Source organism: Barbatula barbatula (assembly GCF_947034865.1).
Source record: "Barbatula barbatula genome assembly, chromosome: 15".
NCBI classification, from domain to species: Eukaryota; Metazoa; Chordata; class Actinopteri; order Cypriniformes; family Nemacheilidae; genus Barbatula; species Barbatula barbatula.
In genome coordinates, this window is record NC_136778.1 from 3,569,552 (window position 1) to 3,596,935 (window position 27,384).

At 37.1% G+C, this 27,384-nt stretch overlaps 1 protein-coding gene across 1 annotated transcript in view; it reads left to right on the forward strand.

Annotated features, from left to right (window-relative positions):
• The window catches only part of slc35f1 (solute carrier family 35 member F1), a 47,802-nt gene that overhangs the window by 4,278 nt on the left and 16,140 nt on the right, over positions 1 to 27,384 (forward strand). Inside the window, exons 2-3 of the mRNA XM_079475530.1 lie at positions 16,997 to 17,172; positions 24,935 to 25,062. Coding sequence (XP_079331656.1) covers positions 16,997 to 17,172; positions 24,935 to 25,062 — 304 coding nt within the window. The remainder of the gene's footprint in view (positions 1 to 16,996; positions 17,173 to 24,934; positions 25,063 to 27,384) is intronic.

Sequence of the window (27,384 nt, forward strand, 5' to 3'; positions counted from 1 at the left end):
GATAAAATGCATAACCAGAGGGCACGTGATGTTGTGTCATGTTGACAAACATTTATTACCTTAAATGGCACAATTAAACATTTTTTGGTGATACAGGCAACATCATAGCGGATTAGATTCACTTGGATGTGGCAGGAAAAGCTCATTCTAAACTTTATTTTTCACCTGTGATAAGCATTGCAGAAAGGGACGAACGCAAAGGGTGGTGTCAGATAAAGAGAAAATGTTGTTGATATTTATTATACAGTTCGCCCGTGTGATCGAAATGGCAAATCCGCCTTTCGTGCTCTGCCCTTCTAAGTGAGTGAGGCACTTGGCTGCGATTGGTATTCGTCCAAAGTTTCAGTCACATAAACTGTAGTTACAGATGATTTTTAATATTTATTTTAGATCAATTCGCTTTATAATACAGTAATATTTTATAAGGAGGAGCGCAGATTACTTTTGTATTGCTTATATCTGCTGTTAAAATAAAACAATCGTATGACATGCCACTAACTACCACCAAACAGCCCCCGCAGGCCAAATTAGATTTTTGGGTGTTTAACAAGGGATGTTCATGTTTCTAGTTTAAAAAAACCTTTAATTTAAGAACTACTTGAACAGAATACTCGGTAGACACGTTTTTGAATTTTTTTATTAAATGGCCTCTTAGCACGTTTTCAGGGTCGTTAAAACGTAATGCAATCTTTAAAGAAAGTGTCTCCTTTTCTAAGCAATACTTGGAATGTTCATGACTCGTAGAGGAGGGGGTGGACTGATGTTATTGTTCTGGTGCACCCAAGCCATTCACAACAGTGTAGACTTCCCGGATCTCCCGTTTCCTGTGGTTCTGTTACCGAATCATGCGAAATGTTAAATGAAAAATGTCATTCAGGAGCTGTTAAAATTGAGATAACATACAGTCTCCATTATGAAATTCTTCCGCTGATAACGAGCCTCTTGGTTTTGTTTGAAGCTTAATGCCCACTTACTTGCTTTGTTGTACATTTATGAGCAATTTAAGCTGTGCGTCCGAATCAGCTTTGTCCGGGCTTAGCGGGACATCCTTCCATCAATGCGGTGCAACATCTTTATTTCCATTTTTTGAGATAGACGTCAGAGAAGGCCTCGTTCACGTTGTGTATTCGCTTGGCTTGGTGTGAATCTGTTTTTAGATTAGTGGCACAGGTTGAGAATAAGGAAAATGTCAGCACTTGGTTTTCTTTAGTAGGAAGCGCTGGGTTTCCATCTGTCTTTCTGGTTGTGTTTGGGACCACAGTGATGTCTTTTCGTGACGAACCAAACAATCTAGATAAAAAAGCTCTAAGGTTTTTCCTTTCTTTTAGTTGCTCATCAGAAAGTTGCAGCAAAGTCAAATATGAACGTTGGGTGGATGGCAGAATCCTTCCAGTTAAATGTGATTAATTGAGGTGAAAGAGATTAAACGAGTGTCTGCTTTTCTCCGTCTGTGAATGAAGGACACCATGGATTCAATTTGCCTTCACGTGAAGGGTATGAGGAACGCAGTATCTCAAAGAGAGACCGTGCTTTTCATTATAAAAGAGCAACCCAGAGCAAAAACAGTCCCAGATAGCAATATAAAAATGCCTTTCCCATTGAAATCTATTTGAAATATTAGTCAAGGTTTGATGATGCTTGATTTAATTGACATGATCATTTTCTGCTTTCTTTCTATGACTTGAACATGATGTTTTGCTACTTTTCCATACTTCCAGATAAATAAGCTCTGGCTAAGGTTTGTGAATCGAATTGGCATAAACATATGTATTGCAGACATGGATGCTCATGCGTGTTGATGATCATAACCAGTCTTTGAAGTAAGGGATTATGTACACAGCCAGTTGTTATCGCAGAAATAAGAACAGACAGTGTGGAAAGTGTGACCAGGACTTGGGTCTTGTATCAACTGAAGGGGCTTATTTGCGATAACAGCCGTCTGCTTGTACATTATTCCACTATTTACATGGCTACTTGGCATGAGACTAAACTGAACACGAGAAAAAACTGGACAAAAACTTGCAATGAAATGTGAATTTGAAATATTTCATTCGCTAATTTTCACCGAACGCGAGGAAAACATTTTTACTTTCAGAAATGACGTTCGAATGTCACGAACAGGCAATTTGGTTTAATCATTTGTAAATATAATGTCAAAAGATATATTTTTATTTAATTTGTCAAAAAAACCTGTCAAAAGGATTCGCTGCTTCCGGGTTACCGTGTGTTATTATTTTTGAGAGGTTGTTATCTGGGAATAACGTACCTGCAAATGTCGAGACTGGCCAATCAGAATCAAGCATTCCAATGAGCCGTGTAAGCTTCAATAAATGGTTTTGGTTGAGCTGTGTTATAGTTTTTCAGGATGTTGTAAAGCTGCGTATAATTCATTCACTCACTGACAGACAATCGGTGCGCATCAATGCGACGAGAGTTGGAATATAATCCATGCAACACTTCCACTTGAAACCTCTCGAGTCGCCCTGACTCAAGACTTGACAGATTTCAGTTATTTCAGTGACATTTTTTATGATGGATCTACTTTTGATGGAAATTTAGTCGCACTGAGATCGTAAAGGCCTGTGTGCATTAACACCATATAAAATGGGTCCTTAGATTTAAACTTGCAATAAATATCAAATAATATCGGGCACATTTTGGTAAAATAAAAGAGTTCAGTGTGAAATACGTTTTTACACTTTTCAGAGGAAAATACCTAAATTGTTTACAGTTGTCTTTGCATCAGAGAAAAAAATTAAGGGTCAAAAATTGCATTAGAGAAATTCCATTGTACATTGTTAAAATGTATTTTTGTTTTATGCCCAGATAAAAATGTTTTTGGTTTGATCTTTTATATCCCAGAATGTAACTTCTCTAATGCCTAGTGTTTCTAGTCTCTTTGCAACATTTCTTTGTCTCATTTCTCATCTCTTCGTCTTGTTTCTTATTCTCATCTCGTCACATTTTTACGTCTCATCTATTTGTCTCATCTCATCTTGTCTCGTCTCTTCGTCTCCTCATCATCTGTGATTTTTCTCTCATATGAGGTAACGCTCCATGTCCATAAAAACAGTATCTATCATAAAAATAGAAGAAAGAAATGATTGTTTCTTTTCTACCGTAACCTTTTCATGCTGTTAGTAGCACATCCGAAACTGCACCTTCAAGACATTAAACAGGGAAGATGAGACAGATTTATCTTGTCTTGAGGGTTAATTAAAAGGACCGATCGTCCCTGTTTGTCTTGACGCAGTATTGCTTGTTCATTTCCTCGCACAGCGCGCTTTATTTCCTGTCGCACAGTGTCCAATAAACAGATGTTATGATAGAGGCATTTCAGTGGCATTAGTCAATATCCTCCCGTGGCATCTACAGTAGGTTTGTGAGATTTTATCAATGCATTTAGGCAGCTGTAAAATCAAACTCCCCGCTTTGTACTGTTCTGAGATTTGGAATATTGGAGCATTCCTATCGGCTTAGAAAAATACTGCCTAGTGTAGTCTCTTAGGAAATTGTGAGATGTAAGTCAAAGGTCAATAGAGAGAGGATGTGTCGCCGTAGATGGCAGGACTCCAATTTTCCGGCTCTGTTCCTCCATTTAACAGTGTCTTCATGACTGCCAGGGAGTGATGTAAGGCGAAGAGCATCCGCACATAATCAAGGCATTGATCGGACTGGATGTCTTCTCTGTGCTCTTAGTGGTCGTGCAGACGAGATCACACTCGGAGAAGAGAAGATGGCTAATCTCAGCCCATATCTTAAATGTCAAAACGAATGGACATGGAACGTTTGTTGTATTATTCTGAATGAATCCAATATTTTATATTGGCATGTTGTTTATGCCATGTGTCCATTAGCTCCCAACTGGGTGAGAAATGCTGAAATCCGGTTGTTGTCCTAATACAAAAAAACAACAAGACTGAATGAATATTGTGTTCTCTTAGGTTTTTGCATTTACAGTATTTACTGAAAGCATACAGTATAAGTATGCACGATCTGTTTTTTAAAAGTTTGAGTAATAAACAAAGCATTGAAGGTAAGCAATCTCATAATGCAATGCAATCCTACTAGTGCAACAAAATACCCCCTTAAATAATATCAACGCTGATTTATTTTGTTAATTCATTTCCCATTTGATCGTGCAGAAATGTTTGCATTTTACTAACTGTTTTTAAAAAGACTTTTAAATATTATTATAATACACATTTGATGTTTGGTCATATATTTTGCAGCACGATGTCATGCGGCTGTAATTTAGCAAGTGTTTATCATATTGAGGCATTATTTAATAATAAACATTATTAATGATTATTATTATTACCTCTCTTGTGGTTTACTAGTGTTAACTAGCATTCCTTCAATTGCATACACGTCTTAGATGATTGAGGATCTGGCTTTGGAACCAAATGATAACCAATAATAAAACTTTACGTCATGCTGTTTGAAGGGTTCATTTACATCCATCTTTACTCAACATCACGCGTTCAAAAATGGAGATGCTCATCTTTATATCCTGTTTCTTGGGACTCGACTGATATTTAAATGGTCCTGTAATGACATCACCAGCCCTGTTTCCCCAAGGTGCACCTGACAGAAGAGCAAGTAGCTTTTAGCATTCACAGCGTGCGCTTCAGACTCCACTCGGCTCGTCCCAGCAGAGCGGCAAAGCTTAGCTAAGCAGCCCCGGATCACGGACGTGGCTTTACTGATGAATAGGAATCTCTAGGGGAGAGTGAGGGTATCGGATCATTGACTTGTGGGAAGTCATTAGCCCACCTGGCAAACCTTAAACTACATTACTATTCTTAGGGTGGTGTTCTCAGCTCTGATGCGTCTGATGGAACGGGTGCATACAGTCCCATCACCGGTTAATGAGGTTTAGGCTTGACTAACTGCGTCAGGCTTCAGAAGCCACTTGGAAGACTTTAGTGTGCTCTCATGAGTAAGCGTGAACCATCCCCGGAGCTTAAGATTAGAAGAAGAGAGAAAACAAGAGAGGGAGAGGAAAACAAAAACGTGAGGTTAAAATAAGGTGGTGAAATGTTGAGATTGAAATAAATGATTTAATGAAGCAAAATGATAACTCGGAAAATTCTGGAGGCAGAGCTTAGTTTTCATTTTAAGATTTGATTGGGTCAGGAAGAGGAAAAAGATGCTGTGATAATTTTTTCCTAAAGGTTAAAAGGTTCAATTTGATTTGACTTATTAACCTGAATAACTAATACAAATTATTTGTCCAATTTTAGGATAATATTTCATATTTTTTGTTGTCTGAAAGGTGATGTGTAAAAGGTTTGTAAATCTAAATTAAATGACATCTTAGTATAAATATGTTTGTTTTTTGCTTAATGTGCAAACACAAAGAAAAAATGATCATTATACATTCGATAAGCTTTATGCTTTACAATATTTGTATGGTATATGCATGTCATTTGTCAGATTTTTCTTTCCCGTTAAAAAATAATTCATACTTCTTTTAAGCATAAACCTTAGTTAATTTTCTCAAATGTCTATTAAAAACTATAAATGAATCTTGTTTTGAGGATGAAATATATATATTTGCTGATAAACAAGGTAAAAACATTGAATCTTCAATGCAAAAAACATTTTCATTTTTCAAAGACTTTTTCTGCATGAGCTTGTTCCATAAAGGCTTTCTATGCACATGATTCGTGAATGGATGTGTTTGTAGGAAGAAGGAAATATCATCAGTTCGGATACAAAGAGAGATTCTGTGTATGTTCGCGAGAGGATGTCAGCCCACATCAGTTCTGCCGCTTCTGGGTATTTTTAGGCCGGAAAGCATTCAGAGAGTCTGTAAAATGAGGGTCGTTCCCTGTCCAATGATAATGAGCCCCTATATCACTATGTTAAAGCGATATCTATTGTTACAACGATAGTTTGTGTGAGGAACGGACAACGAATGGAAATTGAAGTTGTTATTGCCTGATCATTTTCCCCTCCAGTGAGCTGCTAATGGCTGAATCTTTGAGTCAGTAAGTGAATCAAATGAACCCATTGTGATTCAAAAGAGTGATTAGCAAAACAGACACATCACTTTTGCCAGTCGAGGTTGATAATGTAATTATGTAGTAAAAATCGATAGAAATACGTGTTTCATTTGTTTTGGATGCGGGGGGATTTTCGCAAAGGAAAATAAAATGTCTTAAACATTTGCTGACCTTAAAGGCTTTAGATATTTTAAAGAGAAAGGTTTTTTTTAGTGACATGTACCGTGTTTATGCAGTAATGTTATTGCGGTGAGTGAAATCGTCTTTAAGTGTATGGTGTATTTGTGGTCTTCATATCCTTAACTTGCAGTCGTGGTGTTATAAGGGATAAATGGGAAGCTCGTTCTTCTTAAAGGTACAGGAAAAATAAAAATGCATTATTTACTCACCCTCAAGATCGGTATAAATTTCTTAGTTCTGATGAACACAGTAAATGCTTGTAGCCAAACAGTTCTTGGCCACAATTGACGACAATAGTTGGAAATATTGCTTTATAAATGCCATTATTCTTTCACTTTTCGATTTCTCCATATATCAAACAAAGCAAGAAACGGATGGCAAAACAATCATAGCAGTTGAGTAGTATCCTCCCAAGATGGCGGCGCCACTGCAACGTGCAAAATAATTTGTGACGTCAACTTCACATTCTCAATAATTCATTTTTTGCATGTATTGTTTTATAAGTATTACATTTTCTAGGTTTGATTCTGCATCTAACGTTTCAACATAAAAATAATTGCTACCGTTATCTGCTGTCCTCTGTCACGCTAATACGTTTTGATTCCTAGACTGCTGTATGTCTGCTTTAATATACTCCACAATATAAAAAATCACAGTTTGTGGAAATGGTCCACGAAAGGCCTTGTCAGCTGCTAAATTTGATTTGCTAAGTTCTACCAGCGTGAAACAATACCGTGAGGCAGTCACCGAGGGAAATGCTAGCGTGTGAATTAAATATGCATCTTTTGGGTCTAGAGATGAAGGTCTCCTCCAGCGCTTACATCTGGTTGTAGCTGACAGCTCAGTGCCTGTTTGAGAACTGATGGGACTTGAGCATTGAAGGCAGTCGGCGTGTTCGGCCTTACTATTGTGTGGCCGTCACGTTGTCTTTGGTTTATGCACGGATCGAGGATGCATCTTTTGTAGCACGGAATGTAGCTTCCAGTTTGATGAAAGAGGCGTTGCTTGTAGGAAACGTTGGCAGATTGCTTCGCCCGAAGACTTATTTGATAGTTTGCATCGTTATGTTCCCTGCCTCGAAAACGACGTCGCCTTTTTAGATCGAGAGTCTTGTGGGATGATATCGGTGTCAAAATGACAGGTGTTTCAAAGCGTCTCCTACAAGAGATGATGTCGGGAAGAAAAATAAATGGAAACATGAAACCAATTTGCATGTACCCATCAGCGTATGTGTTTAAACTGTTTTAAACGCCTGGTGAAGTTGTTATTTGACAAAGTGCCAAGCTCTCTGTATGCCTCCTCTCCTTAAATTTTAATGCGGTAGTGATACCACCAGACCAAAGGATCACTGGTCGATTCTCCGCCCGTTCTTCTGAAAGCAGCTATGGAGATATTGAAAAATGATCATCCCTGCGGTGGTGGATGACCAGCAGCTGTATAATTCCTGCGTACCTGGCTGACTCGTGCTTTGGGTTTTCAATTGTTGGCGTTTTTGATGAATAATAAACTTCACATATCAGCCTCTGTAGTCTGCAGAGGTTTCGTATGTAAATTGAGCTGCTAGTAAATTGTAATGCATAGATAGTCCTTTGCTATCAGATCTTTGTCGTGTGCTTTTTCTTGTATTTCCTTTTTTGTACAAACACATTACGTGTGGGCGAGTGTCAGCATGTGCGGATTGTATGTTGAGAGCGTGTTATGAAAGCGCTTGCCACCGGGAGAAGACGCGTGGCCCCGTTCCTCATCTCTCGAACCTCTGTGTGGAAAATGTGAACAGTAGCATCATTTCATTACTTCATTTGTGAAATGATATATGTAATTCTGAACCTGCTTCATCTTTTCATCAGTTGAGAACTATAATGTCGGATTTGAATAATTTACAAGGACGGTATGCATGAATATCTCCATATTACGGTGTAAGGGCAGGTAAATTATTCATAAAATTAAGATCTTGGATAATATTAAAACAGCTGAATAATGTTGCTGATTTATTGTCCTGTGAAAAGATTTAAGGTAAGGAAATACAGTTTTTTTTACAAAAACTGAATTTAATTGCAAACTGTTAGGATGCGAATCAGAAATGGCACTAAAAAATTGAAACAAAAAAGAATACCTGAAAAAATCGCTATAAAAAACTCACGCGTGGGTCTTGTAAAAATATATTTTCGGTAAAGAAATGCCCAGTATGTTTATCGCTCTCGTCAGAAAAGAATTGTCATTTCTCGGTGACAGTAAATTAAAGACGCTGGACTTCTAGAGCATCAAGAGCATTTTTTTACAGTTCTTTGTTCACATAAAGATATTTTCAATCTATTCTTCAGCATAACCGTCTGGTTCGGGGAGTGAGACACTGAGGTAATTACTTGTCTTCTAGCGAAGAATGAAATGGATTCACCCTTCGGAAACATTAAATTGCATTGAATTCTTTAGAGCCCAACACTTCTGAATGGCACCTTTGTCAGTCTGTTTTTGCCAAGCTGGTATAATTCAGTTGCATAGATTTTTCCGAAACTTGTGATTCAGTCAACCACTGCATGTTCCTCATTGACCTTTATGAGCATTTATCATTGACTTATATTTGCATGATCTTCATTTTCTTAGTTGCGTAGATGTCTGATTCACACTGTGAACGCTGTTGGAGTTTCTGAAGTCATAATGAATCGACGATGTCACCTCGTCTAATAAAGACCTATTTGAATCGTAAATGGTAGTAAGTGCTTGTGAATGCATAATGTAGTAGGACATGATGATAGTAATCTTAAACATAATTGTGGAATTTTATGTAAATTTTTCAGATCGTAATCATGTTCGACTCTAATAATTAAAAATGGGTTACGATTACACATTGGTGACTTTAAATAAAGTCAATAAATCAGGTCTCTTGTCAGACGGGATCTGGCCAATAAGCATCCAAGATCCAAAACTGCCGTCATGACATCATGAGTCGGGCCATTAATTCAGTCGATTTGATGAAAATTTACATGACAAAATTTCGAACTTGGTTCCTGCGTAATAGAGATGTGCAAAACTTTACAATCCTCTCTAAAGACGTACTGTTGATAGTTAATGTGATCATCAGACACTATTTCCACCCCTTTCATGCCATCTGACAGCCGGCTGTGCAGAGGAGTCAGATTAAAGTTTGATGTGCTGGTCTGCTATATTTTGCTTTTCTTAGTAAAGACACATCATCAGGATTCACGCTTGTTTTTTTGACTGTTAGGCTTTTTATTGAGTTAGATAAAGCACTGTGTTAAAACATTGATGTCTTCTCATGAGGCTGGCAAAACTATAACTTTCAGAAGTTTGCTTATGCATGCTGGACACCAGTTTGCGTATCATGTGAGGTTTATACCCCAAAGATGCCCAATGGCATATATACAAATTCAGATTATATATGAGGGACCATTCAAAAGAATATTTTCTCAGAATATACTATTTATAGGTATGTGTTTTGGTAAAATTATAATATTTGTATCATTCTGTGAACTAGAAAATGGAAACTGGAAAAACAGGTAAAAATAATAATAGTCATAATTTTCACTTTTGGATGATTTGTGCCTTTAAAGCAGATTTGATCGATTGGCATCGCAGAACTGCAAAACATGCGAGTGAAGCTCATTTCTCCGATTTGCAAGCATCGGCCCTGCTTGAGTTATGGCTCTGTATGGAGACAATGGTTTTTTGTGTGCTGCTGTACATGAAGGGTTATTTATTTCATGACTGCGGCTCTGTTCGGTGTGAAGTGACCATTGAGCTGTTTTCTGGCAACATGGTTGTCGCTCACAATCGCTCTCTGCTGACCGGCATGCCAGCTGAACACAGGCCATGTTGTATGCGGCTTTCTTAAATGTGGCTGGTTTCATTTTGGTGGGAATGTTCAGGTTTCTTTTGACGGGAGTCGTGTATGCCCTATTGTCCTGCGATTAAAGCCCAGCTGCAAATTCAGTTTTTGATGCAGTATGAGTCAGAATTGCTGTCTTTGAATATTAAGTATACAATAAAATTGGATTTTACAAGTCAACGAGTTTTAAACATTTTTTAGTGATGAAATGTCATCTTAAGTTACAGGAACTTGAAAAAGAAAGTTGAAATGCCTTGTAAAGCCAACTTGATTGTATACATTTAAGGCAATTTGTTGTCAATTTTATAAATTATATACTTTATTTATACCATAAATCCATTTTTATTCAGATTTCAGTATGCTCTTCCCTATGTGATGAGCAATAGGGAATAATACATTCCTATTATTCAACCGATTAACTGTGTATAACATCCTGAACTTATGGTAAAACATGTAACCTACCATCTGTTACGTGCTTTAGGTACTTGGCCTTTGACCTCTAACAGGTGCATTTGATAGTCTTCATCTTCTGGTCATAGTACAGCAAGCCAGTCTTTAAAGAAACACTTTTGTCATCATTTACTCACTTTTAACATCAATCTCTCTATTACATTTTTGTCGCACGTCCAATTGGATTACCTTGCTGTCCATTTTATAAAGAAAATCGATTTATTTTATTCTTTGCTCTGTCCATACAACGGCTGTTCGTGCCAGGATACACGGAAGGCAACTGATTCGATGTTTCAGGTTGAGAGCTTCTCCATCCCAGAATGCAACAGGATTTTCAACGTAGCAATCAAGTCATGGTCGCTTTAGTTCACGGTATCTAAGCCCTCTCTCTGTAAAATCCATCTGTGAGGCCAAACCCACACTAAGCACAGCTAGACTACCACTAGATAAAAGAGCTTTTCTCGCTTTGTGAAAAAAATCACTTTTGTACTCCCTCTAATCCCTTAGTGAATTAGTTAAATGAAGCATGGGGCTCTACAGAAGAGCGAGGCCAGCCGGGGTTACGGAGACCCCACGGGGAGTCAGCGCTGGTTTCAAGCTTCTTGTTGAAATGGAAAAATACCTCCAGAAATGATGAGCAACATCAACGGTGCAGATTTCAAGCCATTACATCCCTAATTGCATTTTGAAACATCATAGATTACAGCAGAAGGTCATCTCCATGACAGGATATTAGATTTCTGTGTCGTGAACACATGAGCACATGTAATGGGTGCTCTCCAAATAACTTGAAGAACAAGACAGAAGAAACAGTTACAACAAAACAATACTTGGAGATTTCAAAACGAATTTACTAGGACGGTAGTAATGTGGTTGTAATGTATGACTGTTTATTATCATTATAGATGATTGTAAATGTATATATTATTATTTTTAAGAGATTATTAGCATGGGTCTTAATCAAACCAATGCTATGAGATCTTATAGGTTGTATAAAAAATGTATAACCTACCATATTCTATTAACCTTATTTATCAAAATAAAAGCATCAAACCATGAAGATTGTTTTACTGTATAATATTTTCATGTCTGATTTGAATGTTGTAATCGTCATGTTCTAGATTGGATCATATTATATATATCTATATATATATATTCAATACAATACAATACAATACAATTTAACCAGGGTCAGGGTTTGGCTGACCATTAGAGTAAATAGCATTTTTCATTTTAAATATAATTATTGACATATTTAATAATTTTATAATGTATAGATTGTTTAATAGAATGTGTTTATATTTTTAGTTTTTATATATTTATAAAATATAGCAATAAAATAAAGGTCAGGGTTTGGCTGAATGGACTTTTATTTTTATGCCATTCCTTTATTTTTTATATAATTTATTAATTCTATACATTATATTTTGTTCAATAGAATATGTTTTATATCTATGGTTTTAATACGATGGAGTACAATACAACATCAGGATTTGCCTGGTTTGGTACATAGGATTATTGATGCCATGTCTTAGTGGTTGCCTGAAGAATTTCAATCGAAATGCGTACATCAGATAAATGATAAATATTTCATCCTTTTTTTCGAATGCTTTCTAACTTTTACACGAGTCAAACAAATTTGTGGTGCTGCAATAAACTATGAAACGCTGCTTGATCACGAATCACAGACTGAAAGGCTCTACAATAAAGAACAAGAATAGTGAGCAGTAAATCTCAGCCTCCCTACTCCTTATCCTTTTTTAACCTAGCAGGGGTCTTGTCTTCCACAGGCAAGGAGTTGCCTTGAATGCGAATGAAATTAGTTCTTGATGTATATTTACCCTAGAGGAGACTTTAGTATAGGTCATCCAACTGATCTTTATTGATCTGGACCGGAGTAATTTGAGAGAAAATGATGTTTGATTGGGCCTTCAGAGTTCGTATGGAGTGGAGACCCGATGAGGAGATGCCTGAAGATACAAAAATCAATGCTTAACCATTCTTTTCTAGCAGTGGCTCCGTAAATAAGGTTTGTAGCTTTTTACTTGCCGCATTCAAAGACGGTCTGCCAGAGTAGATTACCAAATTTCTGGATTGAATTTAAAGCTTTTCCACAGTTTGTTCAGAGAAGAATGGCAATCGACCTTCGTCGTAAAATGGAGCCTATTGATCAGATAATCTATCTGAGCTCTCCATCGATTGATCAAAGTATAAACGTTGAAAGCCGCTTTGGTAGGAAGATTTTGGGTTGGATGTTGAGTTTAAGTCAACCAAGATATGGAAAGTCAACTGCATTCATCTTCTCTTTACTGTAATATCTAACATTGAAAGATTTTTCGTCCCGCTGTGAGTCCCTTATTATAATCAAATCCCTCACATTCAGATTGTAGTATCAATTATTTACTCTTTCTTAGCCATTCCAGACCGAGAAAGGTGAATAATAGATGCATTACCTGGTATCTAGACGCATAATAATAAGCCTCCTCGACCGAAGGTGTGAGCTTCTCGGCAGACTTCAGTTAGTCCGTTGATTTCCTTAATAGGCCACTGGTCTGTAAAAAAGGACTGATAATCTTCACAGAAGAGAGCTGGCGTTGAAAAACTTGAGGCATTTAGATCGACGACAGGCTGAGGTTCATGGTCCTTTCGGATGGAGTGAAGACTTTAGCCATCACATGTCTTTCGACTGTCATTGAATCGTTGTACATATTCTTAATCTATTACATTTCTTAAAGAATTATTCATTCATAATCAAACTTTTGTCATTGTGTGACTTATTATTAAATGGATTTCAAATAATAAAGTTTAAATCGCTGTTGTCCTTCTGAAACCTCTTTAATTTTTTGTCTTTCATTCATCATCCCCCTTTATGTTTGTCACTGGGTTTTGCACATTATAACCATTAAAAAGTATTTTAAAGTGCTTGACAACTTTTTGATTTGTTTTCTGAAAAACAGCAAATTTGGACATCCGAGGTTTCGGAAGGACAACGACGAAATGCTTAAACATTGAAGATAGCGTTGTGTCAAAACTGTACATAACAGTTGGGTTAAATTAACCAAGAATATGGTTATATTTGACCCAACAATGGGTTAAAACAACGCTGCATTTTGGGTTGAAACAACCCAGCATAGGATAATTTACAACCCAACCGCTGGGTTTGTGCATTTTTGACCCAACGGTGTGTTCAAATAACCCAACGGTTTTTAGTGTAAAATGTTTTTTAATTAAGAGATGTTTGTATTAAAGATTTTTTCTTGTTATTTTCTTATCGGTTACCTTTTCTTGTCTTCTCTAGAGAAACATTTATCATATTTGTCTCAGATGCCTGTGTTTTATGGCCCGGGGAGCTCCACGGTTTACCTCAGCAGATACATTTCTGACTTGTTTGGTGTTTTGAACATCCGGATCACATCACCGCCCTTGAGAAGCTCGCTTGAGGTTAACAACGCAACCAAAACAACACATATCCGTTCATGTACGCGGTGAATACTGAACATACACAGTTTTCATGACTTTGAGAAGCCATTTGCTGTCTGTAGAGGACTGAAGTGACCGGTCATCAAAATTCATCATCCATCATGCCAGGTTACACTTTCTTGAAATACCACCAGAATCTCTTCAAAATAACATTTTTTTTTTTAACCAGATGGTTGGTGAAAAGAGAAGTTTAATCTTCGGGGAGAAAATGTGTCTAAATGTGTTGAAAAAACAAAAATCTAGTTAAAGAACTAAATGATATGAAACATTTTTAATAATAAAAACTACACAGAGCTAAATACACTAAAGTAAAAATAAAGTATAGTTCTGTCTCGTGACATTTCTACACTTTCTGTATATGTGAAGGACAGTAAAGCTTACACTATGAGCTTAATATCAATTTTGATTTGTCCTTGTCACTCGTTCGGCTCAATAATGAAATGAAGCATCTTACAAGAGCTGTAAACCAAATTCATTTAAACTCCGGTCCAGGTAAAGGCTCTCGGGCGATATTACATAGACCAAAAAGAGAGAAACATATTTCATCTTAAATACAACTGCTTCAGAGGAAAGCAAATTGGTTTCTATCTAAATGCTAATTCTTACCTCTGTGGTGCTGTTGTGGAAAGAGAGCTCACATGTGTGCGTTTTGGACGAAAGCCCTCGACCACGTGTGACATTTTCAATATTTAATCTACAGCGACTGACGGGTTTGTTCTGAAAAAGTTGAACACTGCAGGTATTCAATAATTGATGCCGTGATATTTTCTGCATATAACGTATTATTAACCCGGAGTTTTATGTATAATGGTTGTTTCATTTGAATATACATTTTTGTTACTGTTAGTCTGGAATTTTACCCATTTGTTTTGCAAGAAATCTACAACTTTCCTGTCTGTCTCAAATGAATAGATGGAAATAATAATATTATACCAAATTGTAAATATTAAAATGCAATGAGATCAAATGAAAATTCACAAAGTAAATTTTTCCACACCAGTAATGACTCTGTAATGAGATTTTAAAGTGTGGTCATTTTGTTTTTTAAATGAGAGAATTGAACTTCATTGTTATATATTTTATTATAAATTTAACGTTATGTTGGAGTGTGAGTGTAAAAAGCGTTTGGACGTCTCAGCCCAATCTTGTAGTCTGAAAATGTCCACAAAACCTCTGGGAAAGAGATGTGAGACGTCGGCTATCTGCTCCATCAGTTTAATACGGTTATTGTGAAATTGAGCGTCGCTCAGCAGGACCAATGTGGAACTGAGACTTATCGAATCTTTATTGATCTCTACATTGTGATGTCTATGACATCACAATGGTGCATTTTCCCTATTCGATGATGGAAATGCAGGGGGAAAGTTCAATCAAAAATACAAGTTCTGTAATTTTTCCATCCTCATGTTTTCAAGACCTGCATATGACTCTTTCTTCTGTGAAACACAAAAGAAGATATTTTGAGAAATGTCTCAGTGGTTTTGTGGCCTTACAATGGAAGTCAAAGTCAATGCAAGTTTGGAATGACATGAGGGTGAACAAATAATGTAAGAATTTTCATTTTTGGATGAACTATTCCTTTAACATAATATAATCTTGCATTTAACATGAAATGTATAATGTCTAAGACAATATTTTTAGTTTTTTGATTGATACTTTCTGCTACTTTCATTGGGAATATGTCTTTGGTTACATAAGTGGGTTTTTCTAAAGGTGGCACACAAACACAAGTTTTCTTCCCCCTCCACAAATGCAGTGTTTGTGTTTTGATAAAGCAGAGTCTCTTTCATCTTGCTGTTTGTTCTCGTTCTCTGTGGAACTAACCTGTGTGTTGGCTCTGTTTGATACCCATGTGTTGGATGGTTTGGTATGCGGCGTGTTCACTGAGGAGTCGGATTGAGTTTTTGAAGAAGGTTATGTCTCCTGCTTTAAGCCCAGTTGATTGGCGTTTCATTACCTCACGCGGTTCCATGTGCGTTTCCCCCGCCTTCAGAGCTGTGATCTGACCAATTGGACTGTCACACACCCAGACATACACATTTACAATTCAAAATGACCTGTCACATACGCAGACCTGAGACGGATTTCACCTGTACTTTCTGTTAACCACCACCTGTAACTAACCGTCAGCAGATGCCACATCTGTCAAACCGCTTTAATGACTTACAGCAGTGTTTCTCAAAGTGTGGGGCGGGCCCCACTGGTGGGCAATAGAGATATGACGAGTGGGGCGCGACAAATGGGTGGACATTTTGTCATTCATCTCTATTAATTACTTTTTTATTGACCATACACTCATAACAAAACAATGACATTTAAATGTAAGCCTTAAATTTATCTGCAACAGCAGAGAAAACTAAGACAGTGGACCAAACGTTTTTTACCCTTTTGTTTTTGGCTATCGGGGTCAGGTGGGGCTCGGACCCCTTCCCTACCTCCAAAGTGGGGAATGGCAGAAAAGGTTTGAGAAACACTGACTTACAGGAAGCTTGTTTATGAATCGTGAGAACAGCAGGTGCGAATTTACAGATTAATTTATTTAATAGCAATTTCACCCCCAAAAAATAATGATGCCATTAGTTTTAAGAGAGGAAAAACTTTTTGTGTTGTCCAAAGGGATAGTTTCTTTGTTATCTTGAAAACCTTTTCTCCTCTTTTATTCGATTCCAAATTGTATTGTGTATAAACAGACTTGTGTATAGATTGACTAGTTTTCACCGTGAATATAGCCTTAGATGCTGGAATGGCGTTTAGAATGAAACTATACATAAATCATCTTTTATGCAACAAAAATGATGTTGGTCTGTTTTAGTCGCAACGGGATAAACAAACGTTGTGTAGCCCTAGAGTAACTTCTGGTCGACCAAGAAATGAATAAATGCTGCGTAGTTTTAAATTAATAATAAATAAATGTACAATAAAATATGAATGTAATGTCATTTAAATATAAAATAAATTAATTTCTAATAACCAAACACAGACTGGAAGTTTTTATGATGTCATGCTGACTCCTCGTCTGGTCCGTTCGCAGGGAACTCATTCTCACGGTGGCACTGGGTCAAGTCCTGTCGCTGCTCATCTGTGGAATCGGTTTGACCAGCAAGTACCTCGCGGACGATTATCATGCCAACACTCCTGTGTTTCAGAGCTTTCTCAACTATATCCTGCTGTTCCTGGTCTATACGACAACACTTGCAGTTAGACAAGGTAAGACAGCCGTCCTTACGATGCTTTCTGTTTCGATATTAACGGTGTTGAATAAATACAATATATACAGAAAGCACATTTTCTGTGAGAAACTCCTAATTGTTATTTGACAATTTAATGTTTCGAGCAATTTCAAAACCGACTTATGTTCTATTTTTAGAAAGGCTAATTGATGTTCCTGTTCCTGCATACTGTATGAATGTTCTGTAAAGGTCATATTTATTTCTCAAAGGTTACATTTACATGTAAACATTCTGTTCTTTATACTCTGTAAATGATCATTTGCTTCTTAAGAAAACATGTGGGGAAGCATAATAAGCCACGTCTTAATTCTAATGTAACTATTTGTGTTGTCTCTATACGTTTCATTTCACGACTGGAAGGTGACTCAATAAGAGATGTTGTGCTTAACACTTTAATTGAACCTTGTGTTAAAGGAATAGTTTGGACTTTCTGTCAGATTTACTAAAGATGTCTTTGGTCACACTTCTTTCATGGAACTGAAAAGGAGTGATTTATAGCACGATGTCAAACTTCTTTTTTCTACAACGAAAGTAAACGGTGACCAAAGATTTATTAAAGTCCCCGTGAACCAGAAGTTGTGATTATTTTAATTTACATATATTTATTCAGAGTGAAATGGAATTTTGAATGAGAAAAATAGTGGGTGTGGCTTTCGTCTTTCTCTGCGATTTGAATGGATGTAGAACAACAGCCGTTGCATTTTGAAATGAAATGGCAGCAGACTGAAAGTTGAAGGGGAGGAGTTTACGGATGCTCTGCCCAATCTGGTAACATACATCTTCTAAGATGGACGGAACAGGACGGAAGTGCATTTTCAGATTTTAACTAAAGATTATGAGGGCACCCGTTTTTTAAAAAGAGACGACCCACATTAATAAACTATTTAGAATAAACGCTGCAATATTTTATTTAACTAAAGGCATTGACATTTTTTATTTCACTGGGACTTTAAAATACATTTTAGTCTGTTTGCCATCAAATGGCATGCATGAGTTGTATGGATCATGATGCTTAACATCTCCTTTAATAGAAGAAAGTCATAAGGTTTTAAAGTGACATGAGGGTAAGTAAACGATGACAGCATTATTTTTGGTTGAACCGTCCCTTTAATGGGTCCACATGATGATATCTGGCATACTTGTTTCATCGAGCTGAGAAAACATGGAAAAGATTTGTGTTCTGAGCTGAGAAATATGCCAACTCTCAGTCTATTTATAACACGGGCGTGAAATCATTTCTTTTTGCAGAAATCAGTTGGTTTAAGATCAGAACTAGATAAATAGGTTAAGCCAAACTGTTATTACACGGCTGTCCCGAATACTTAATCCTAATCGGTCTGTGCAATCCCTGGCCTCATATTTTTGTATAACGCTTGTATAACTGTGTATGTGATCATTGTCACAGATTGAAGCGCGTGGACGTGGCATGCGAGCGCGCCGTAGAAATTGGTTATTTCAAGCACGACGGCCGCACGAGCCACAGGGAAGACACGTCCATTCAGCTCCTTGCCAAATTGGCCCGCTCCGTTTGTTCCACCCCAGTGACCAAGCATTTCTGTTTGAAGCCTCTGTAAACACAGCCACACGCTACAGAAAGTGGGCAGGCTGCAGGATAACAAGAGAGTAGCGTGAGCATATCGCTGTCAGTCGGCCCGTGTCCACGGGCTCCTGCCAAACACCGATCCTTATCTTCTGCAGTCACACAGCGTAGAAGCTGTCATCTTACAATAGCCGCGGTAAAGTGAAACTTCCTTTTCTCATTACATTACCTTTCTCTCATCTCTTTTCACCTGTTCGGTGGATCTTGTAGATGTCATGACCCCTGCGCTCAGATAAAATGGGATTTAAACCACCGAGGTAAAGAATTGTAGGAGAACTTTAGGGCACTGTCCATGAATACCGGTGACTTTGTTTTAAAGGGTAGAAGCAATCATTTAGTTTGTGTTTGTGGGACGGAGTAGATGCAGATGTTCTGACTTGATATGGAAATTATGTGGATATAAACACGGCTTGTAAATGAATAATAAGAGTGTTTTGTCTGCTTTAGTTGTAATATGGACCGCCAGCCAAGTTTTTGATGGTCCTGATAACATGCATAAGGGTTGAACGTTTATTTTTGGGGCAAACATTATAAAACGTGGTCAAAATGCTTTGTGCATAGTATATACTTTAAAATTGACAGTAAATACGTCACGTTACTCAGAAACTGACATGTTTAACTTAGTCTTAACTTAAAATTGTTACATTCAACTGCCACAAAATGTGCTTACTTGAAAGTCAAGCTCGGAAAGGAGTGGTTTAAAGGCGGCAACATGTTTTATTTAAACCCATGAGAAATGCAGATCCTGTTGAAATTAATACTGAAACTTTTTAATTTCTTGTTCGATTATTAATCTTACGGATTAAAAAAATGATACTTATCCCAGCGTAATTATTTTAAACATTATATTCTCCAAATAGATTTCTTTCAAAGGATGGTCAACATTTTCTGAAAGTCAAGCGGATTACTCTAAAAATGAAGAGCGTCAGGCTTAATTCTGTACCAGATTCAGGGGAAGAAAAACTCTCTCTCTCTCTCTCTCTCTCTCTCTCTCTCTCTCATACACACATTTCGGTACAAATGTGATTAGACAGTCATTAAAGATGAAATGTTATGAAATGCTGATGGCTGACAGGAATGTTTCAAGCGACAGTTTTGCTCCGGCATGCGTTATTAAGCCTGAATTATTTTACAGCAAATTCAGAAACACTGAGCTCCGCTAATCAGAGGAAATATTAACTATGCATAATATACACCATTCAATTAATTCAGATTCAGAAAGTTGCTTGATGTGGAATCAAATGACCACTGAGAAACCTACGCAAAACTAGCATTTTGAATTACTATAAACAGCCACTTCTTTCATCCATTATGTACAATATAACAGTCTTTGTTTTTCAGCCTGACCATGTTTTAGAAGCATAATAAAGCTGTGTATATACATTCGTGGCCAAAAGTATTGACATGTTTTGTAAAAACTTCTGCAAACTCTACTTCTGTATTTGTAGATGTCTATGGTGCACTGGATATCTTAAGTTAGCATATCTTACGTTTTAAAGGTGTTTATTGGCAAAAACATAATATTGCAATGAGTCAATATTTACAGTGTTGGGCCTTGTTTTTCATAACCTCAGCAATATGCTCTGGCATGCTGGATATTAGCTTCTAAGCTGATGGCAAACCTTTCTTGCCTTATTAGTGCTGATCACAATTTTTAGGCTTCTGCTTGTTCTCTCACTTTTTGAGGATTGACTACAGGTTCTCTATATGGGATTGACATCGGGGAGTTGCTTTTTTGCAATTATTAAAATTGCATCAGATCACTCTGCAGAATAATCTTTCAACAATGCGAATGAACATCACAACAGCTTAAGCATGAACTTTGCAAAACACAGCATGTCACTGCCAATACTTTTGGCCATGACTGTATATACATGTATGTATATATATATATATATATATATTGAAGAGTATGTGAATAGCCCATCTACTTATTGTGAGAAGAACACACATTGAGTCAGAATAGCTCTTGTGCCAACAGGACAATGTCTGCCCGGCATATGGCTCTTTCTCTGTCTTCGTTTCAGGAATAGAAAACAAATGAAATTGCGTGCCAGAACTCCTCTAACCAATCTGTCGGCTGAGTCATGGCTGTGGTTCGAGAACATGGCGACAATGATTATAAAACACAGGAGGACAGTGTGTTAAAGTCAAGTTTGTTTGCTTCAAAATTGCAACCATGGTTTGTTCCAACCCAGTGTTTCATTCTTTGTTTCGGCAGTTTATGACCATGAGATTTAGTTCATATCTTCTTTATGATCATTGGTCATGTTCATCTTATTTGTCTGATTGAAATAGTTATTTGTTATAGTTGAAGATGAGACAAACATAAGTGAATTATTAAACTATATTAAAATAAGAAATAAGTAAAGTAAAATGATGTGGATTTTGACTTTTTACTGCAAACTGTTTTTGTCGAATCTTCTTTTAAGCTTCAATAGAAACACTTGTGAGATTTCAGGCTATTGAGAAATATTTGAGACACAGGAGATGCAAGCAAAGGTTTCCATTTAATCTCATTGATGTCTTGGAGAAATAATCGAGATGTAACAGACATCGGTGGTTTTTCTTTCTTATGAGATGTTCCAAATAAATGAAAGATTTGTAATCATAAAATGTTTCTTGAAGGATGCATCAAGTACAGAGCCTGCTACATGTGGAATCTCATTTACTCAGCAACACCTGGTCTTGAGCTGTAGGGGCGTGTCAAGAAACAGCCACGCCCCCACGGTAACATTCATCACTGTCATAATCTGACAAAAGAGCATGCTTGTACAACTCATACGGTAATTGTTACACCATCCTACAATCAATAACCCAACCAATTCATGAATTCTATTGATTTCATGTTGTTGAGATTTGTTTCATGTTGACACATACGTTTAGAGACCGGCATCGGAAACCTTCTGTATTGCTTATATAGACATTTGTTTCAGTGCTTGATTTCCTGGTGGATTGCTACACGGTAAAACTACTTCTTGCTTATGTTTTCACAGAAACATGCTTTTATAAAAATTGTTTTGGATCAGCCTTTATGGATTTTGTATCTCAAAATGAAACTACTTCCATCGTGGTGCTTGATGAAAGAGAAAGCTAAGGGTTTTATTGTCATGAGTTCGCATAAATCAAAGAAACACCTTTTTTGTCATGAATCCACATCTGTTGATATATATATATATATATTTAAATGTTACTTTGTGTAATATGGTATCATATCATTTAGATGTCCAAAATGTAAACAAAATACATGGCAAGATGCTTTCAGCGGAAACAACATAAACAAACGTTATCTTAACCTCCGGCAGACCTCCGCAAAAAATCAATAACTGTTGAATATTTCATGTCATACAATTAATATACAATAAGATATGACTATAAAGTAATATTCATACAAATTAAATATAACATATATTGTTATATTATTTGCCACTAGGCGGACTGATAACCAAACACAGACCGGAAGTTAACTCCTGGTAGGCGAGTGGGTCCAATGGAACAATAGAGTCATCGTAAGATGATTCATCTCTTAAGGAATCTAGTGCAAGGACTGCTGGGTAACGTGTTAGGTCATTGCACATGATTACCAGTGAACGCTTCTTTATTGTGTTTTTAGAGGCCAGCTGTATGTATGTCTTCTTATTGACACAGATTAGAAGTGTTGAGACAGCAAGAGCGAGGAAGGAAATGAATTGTTTGCATTGCTAGAATGCCAGACTGTCCTGGACAGATAATCAATAAACTGTGTTCACACAATGATGGCCGTGAGTATGAAGCCATACACGGCTGCACACTCTGACATTGCATCTTTTTCCAATGTCCAGCATTGTTAAAGGGAGACTGTATATGAGAGCCTGGATCACAAAATAAATGAAACAAATCATTTTTCCTTTTTATTTAGATATGTTATATGCTGTAATATATGTTATATAATTATCAACATGTGTGAAAAAGTAGATATTTCTTTATATTTTCATATTATTTGACTGGTTTTAATATTTTTATTAGAAAACAAGACAAAAATACTGCTCGTTTGACATTTCAGCCATCCATAAAAAGTGCCAAATCTATATTTGGCTTTAAAAGATTCACACGCTATTGCGAATGTGAGATTGACACCGGCAGCTTTCATTTGCACGTCTGTGAGGACATACGGCCTTGGCGGTTGGCGGTGTGAGTCGTCTGGTGAGAGATGTGTCTTTGGACACCTTGGCAACGGTGTGGGTTTCGTCTGTGTTCTCTGGAGATGGGATTATTATATGGTCTCTCAGAATGACCCGTTTTTAAAAGTAATTTTCTCGTCCTTGTCTGTCCAGCGTGCGGTCCGCAGTCAGTCCGTGTAACGAACTCTTCGATAATATCTCTGTCACGGCTGCTGTGCGTGCAAGTCGATGTAATGGTGCACACCATTAACATTCTCACGAACCGACGGAGGAAATGGATCAAACTATTGAAGGGAAAAAGTGATGTCACACCCAGTATGGTGTGAGGTACATCTAGCTTTCTTAAATGAAGAGAGAGACAATTCACACAAAAATGAAACTTCTCATTTATTCACCCTCATGAGTATATGAGTTTTTGTTTTGGGGTGAACTCTCTATTAATAAACCCGTCATCTTTATTAAAATCTTAAATTCTCCCTTTTTTACTGTGTATCAGACAAGTTTTATGACGCAATCATAGATATAAATAACTACAGTAGATGCTGCATTGGCATTTCTTTCTATGGGTCTCTATACGTAGGTCGTCCGCCATATTGGAACGGTGCAACCCGCCGGTTCCCGTCAAACTGGGTTACTTTTTAACAGTTGCTCTGGGTTGATTTTTTCGCAGGTTAGGAGTGGAAGGATTTTGTTATTAAGCTGTCAATCTATGATTTTGTTTATGAATTTTACGTTCTTTTATTTGTACTAGGGACGTCAGAAGCATGATGAATGATTTTCACAGATCTGGCAACCCCTCCAAGCCTGTCCGTTAACACTTAAGTGCAAGCTGACTGTGTATGATTTTGAAAACATATTTATTGTTGCGTAAACTAAATATTTGCTACAATAATATGCAGCAATAGGGTATCTCATTTTTCAGGAATTTTTATCCCCTGGTTGTGGCATTTTAGCAAACTGTGAGTGGACCGGTCCAAGATGGCCGACACGTCTACCTGCCAGCAGCGCTTGAATGAGACATGTAGTTATATATACACCTATGGATGCAATGATATGTCAATTTTCCACTGCACTTTGATATGCAGATGTTTCCTATAGTGAATGAAGTGCACTTCAGTCTACAAATGTATGTTTTCTGTAATATGTTCAATGAAGAGTCTACTTTGCATAGCACTAGTGTTTGTTTTTCCATACCATACTCCAATAGTGGCAGACAAACTCTCTGAAATGTCCATATTCTTCATCTTTCAGATCTGCTGAATAGATTTTACATGCTGTTTCTGTTCTGCTTTCAGGGCTTTTGTGCTCTGAATTATTTTCATATAAAACATGTATGCATATAAATGCCATCTGTCAATATATGTTGTACCCCACCTCAGCATGAAGCGTTCACAAATGCTGTAACAGTCGTGGATAAAGCTGATCTATATTAAACTGTGTTTGTGGATTTGATATTTTTGAAATCTATAGTTTCAGTGATGTTGAATATGATGCATTTGGACTTTAAACATTTATTTTCACGTGAGAATTACAGGTTGATATCATATTGTTCATTTGATATTAAAAAAACATACTTTTTCTTTCCAAAGATGACACAGGATGACAGGGACAGTTTGGTAATGTGCTATAACAAGGTTGAAATTCTATCTCCGTCTTGTTTTGCTTAGGATGATGGAAAACTGGGTTTTGGAGGATCAGTTCACCCCAAAATGAAAGTTCTGGTGCTCATTTACTCATCCTCAAGTCGTCCCGAATCTGTACGTTATTAGATGTTAAGAATGATGATGTAGGTACATCAAAGTATATTGATCCTGGAGCATGTTCAACTTGTGTACATGATGTTAATGGACAAAAATGCTTGTCCAAACCGATACATTTTTGACGTTCGACATCAAGTGTTCGTTGATGTCCCTATCGATTGTGTTTAAATAAATGAATGAGCTGGAATGATGTTCACGCTTTGCTTTGTTTTCTCACAGGAGAGGAGAATCTACTGGCAATACTGAAGAGAAGGTGGTGGAAGTACATGATTCTGGGACTGGTTGATATTGAGGCCAATTACCTGGTCATCAAAGCCTACCAGTACACCACCCTGACCAGCGTTCAGGTCAGTCACACCTACTCTCATCCCCCCATGGACCACCCGTTTCCACAATGTATACCGCACACAAAATAAAAGACTGTCTTGTTGCAGTAAGCACTCATCTTCGGACAAAGGACCAAATACGTAAATGAGTGATGGAGTGTTGCCAGGGAATTGGATGAGAGAAATGTTGTAGTTGGAAGGTGCCTAAAGCCCTTCATCGGATGAGTCTGACAGCCATTTAAACCTCTTCCGTCTGCTTAACATTACTCGTGTCTTTTAATCTTCATTAAAGAGCAGTTACTGCTGAAAGAGTCTTATTCACATCCCCATCACGCTAATGGTGTTTGATGAGTGGCCAGAGAACATCTTAAGATTCCAGCAGAGAAACTATTGATTTTTTTTTACATTTATTACTCTTTAAACTGTCCTGTGCCATCACAGGTGGCATTAGCAGCACTCATGTGGATGTAAAGATCATCTTCAGCTATTTGGGTTGAGAACCTGTTGGCATCTAGAATAGTCTAAAAGGCTGAAACCGCTAGGGTTAAAACATTTTTTATTTTGACAAAAATATCAAATATATAAACAAAAATTTTATAAAATATAAAATTACTCTTATTTTATTCTGTACTTATTTAGTATTTTTTTAATCCAAATAATATTTCTTTGCAGAAAAAGAGAAACTGGAAAAACAGGTCAAAATAACAGAAAAGATGCCGTGTATTTTTTCAGAGCTCAAATAATCCAAAGAAAACAAGTTCACATTCACTTTTAAGCAATACGACAGAAATATTTGTACGTGTATTTAGAAAAAGTTTGATAATAACCTGGATTATTGTCATGCTGTCTTCCACATTGCTGTTGGATGATTATGTCACTCCTGAGATTTGATTTTGTTGAAATTCAACAGGAACTGGACTGAAAGGCCTTCAGACAGGCTTTTATCAGCTCCTCATGTGTATCCACAGCACTAACCATCATCGATTAGGATTTTATTACGCGCACATCAGGGTAACAACAGGGTTGTGTCTTGTAAATATTGATATTAGATAAGATTGCATGATTATATCATTTTCCTCCTATAAACACAGGTTTAATACAGGCGAGGGAGATCTAACTACTATGCAGTAAGACTTAAGGGCACATTCAAATATATAAACTGTATGCAAGTGGTTTGGCCGTGGCTTATCTTGCCTAGGGCACAAAGTGAGCCTGGACTGTCACTGGTGTCCCTTCGCAACCAATCGGTGAACACACACGCACACACACACACAGGTTTGTTTTAGTTCAGCACTTCTCTGCTGTCAGCACAGCACAACCTGTGTTACTAACTGTAAAGAGGCACAGCATCTGTCTGTGTATTCTTTATACAACACAGAAGAAATGGAGAATTAGACCCTCACTCATTTCTCATTTAGATGATTAGAAATATTAGAGATCTGGACACAGACCCCCTCGAATCGAAACTTCAATCATAATTGTTTTTAATGTGCAACCAGATATCGCATGACACACAGAGGTTACATGTGTTAAAACTGTGAGGAATAGTTGTGTGGGATAAGAGGGCTCTAGCTGTGACATCGTGTAAATAAGTAATATTACACAACTGATACTCAGTACAAAAGTGCAGAACGATGTTTTAAAAATCATTGATATCTATTGAAGTGACAATAGCATCTTCTCAATACGAACTCCTATAATGTTTTAAAGCTTAATGCTTTCATTCAGACAAAAGCTTTGATTTTGATTTGTTAGAGACTACGAATATTGAAGTGTTATATTTCAACAGAAAAGTACAGGAAGTCTTATTTCTGAAGGAAAGACATGCACACATAGACCATGTCTCTAAGAGGGGCATGCTTAAATATCTTCCCATAGCTCTGTTGGTAGAGCATTGCATTAGCTGCAAAATAAGTTTTGATTTCCAGGGAAAACTCAAAGGAATAAAAAATGTATAGCTTGAATGCACTGCAAGTTTGCTTTGGGTAAAAGAGTCTGCCAAATGCATAAATACAGAGTTTTGTATAAGTAAAATTGAATACATGTGCTACTCCCGACCTCAGATATCGCAACTCACTTATAAATAAGCCAGAGGCTTTAACAGAACTTGTTTATTTTAAGCTTTAAATGAGCAAGAAAGTCTTGCGCTTCCATCCTAACATGGTCAGACAGCTGGCGCTTACCCTCACGCTGTATGTTGCACACTTGCCGCGTGAGGAAGTTCTTCATAGCTCCTAAACTTTTGTGCCGGTTTTCCCCGGTGACTCACAAGCAATGTGTTTTAACATTTGATATAGGCCGTAATGAGGCTACGCATTGGCTCATCAATATTAATAGGCAGTT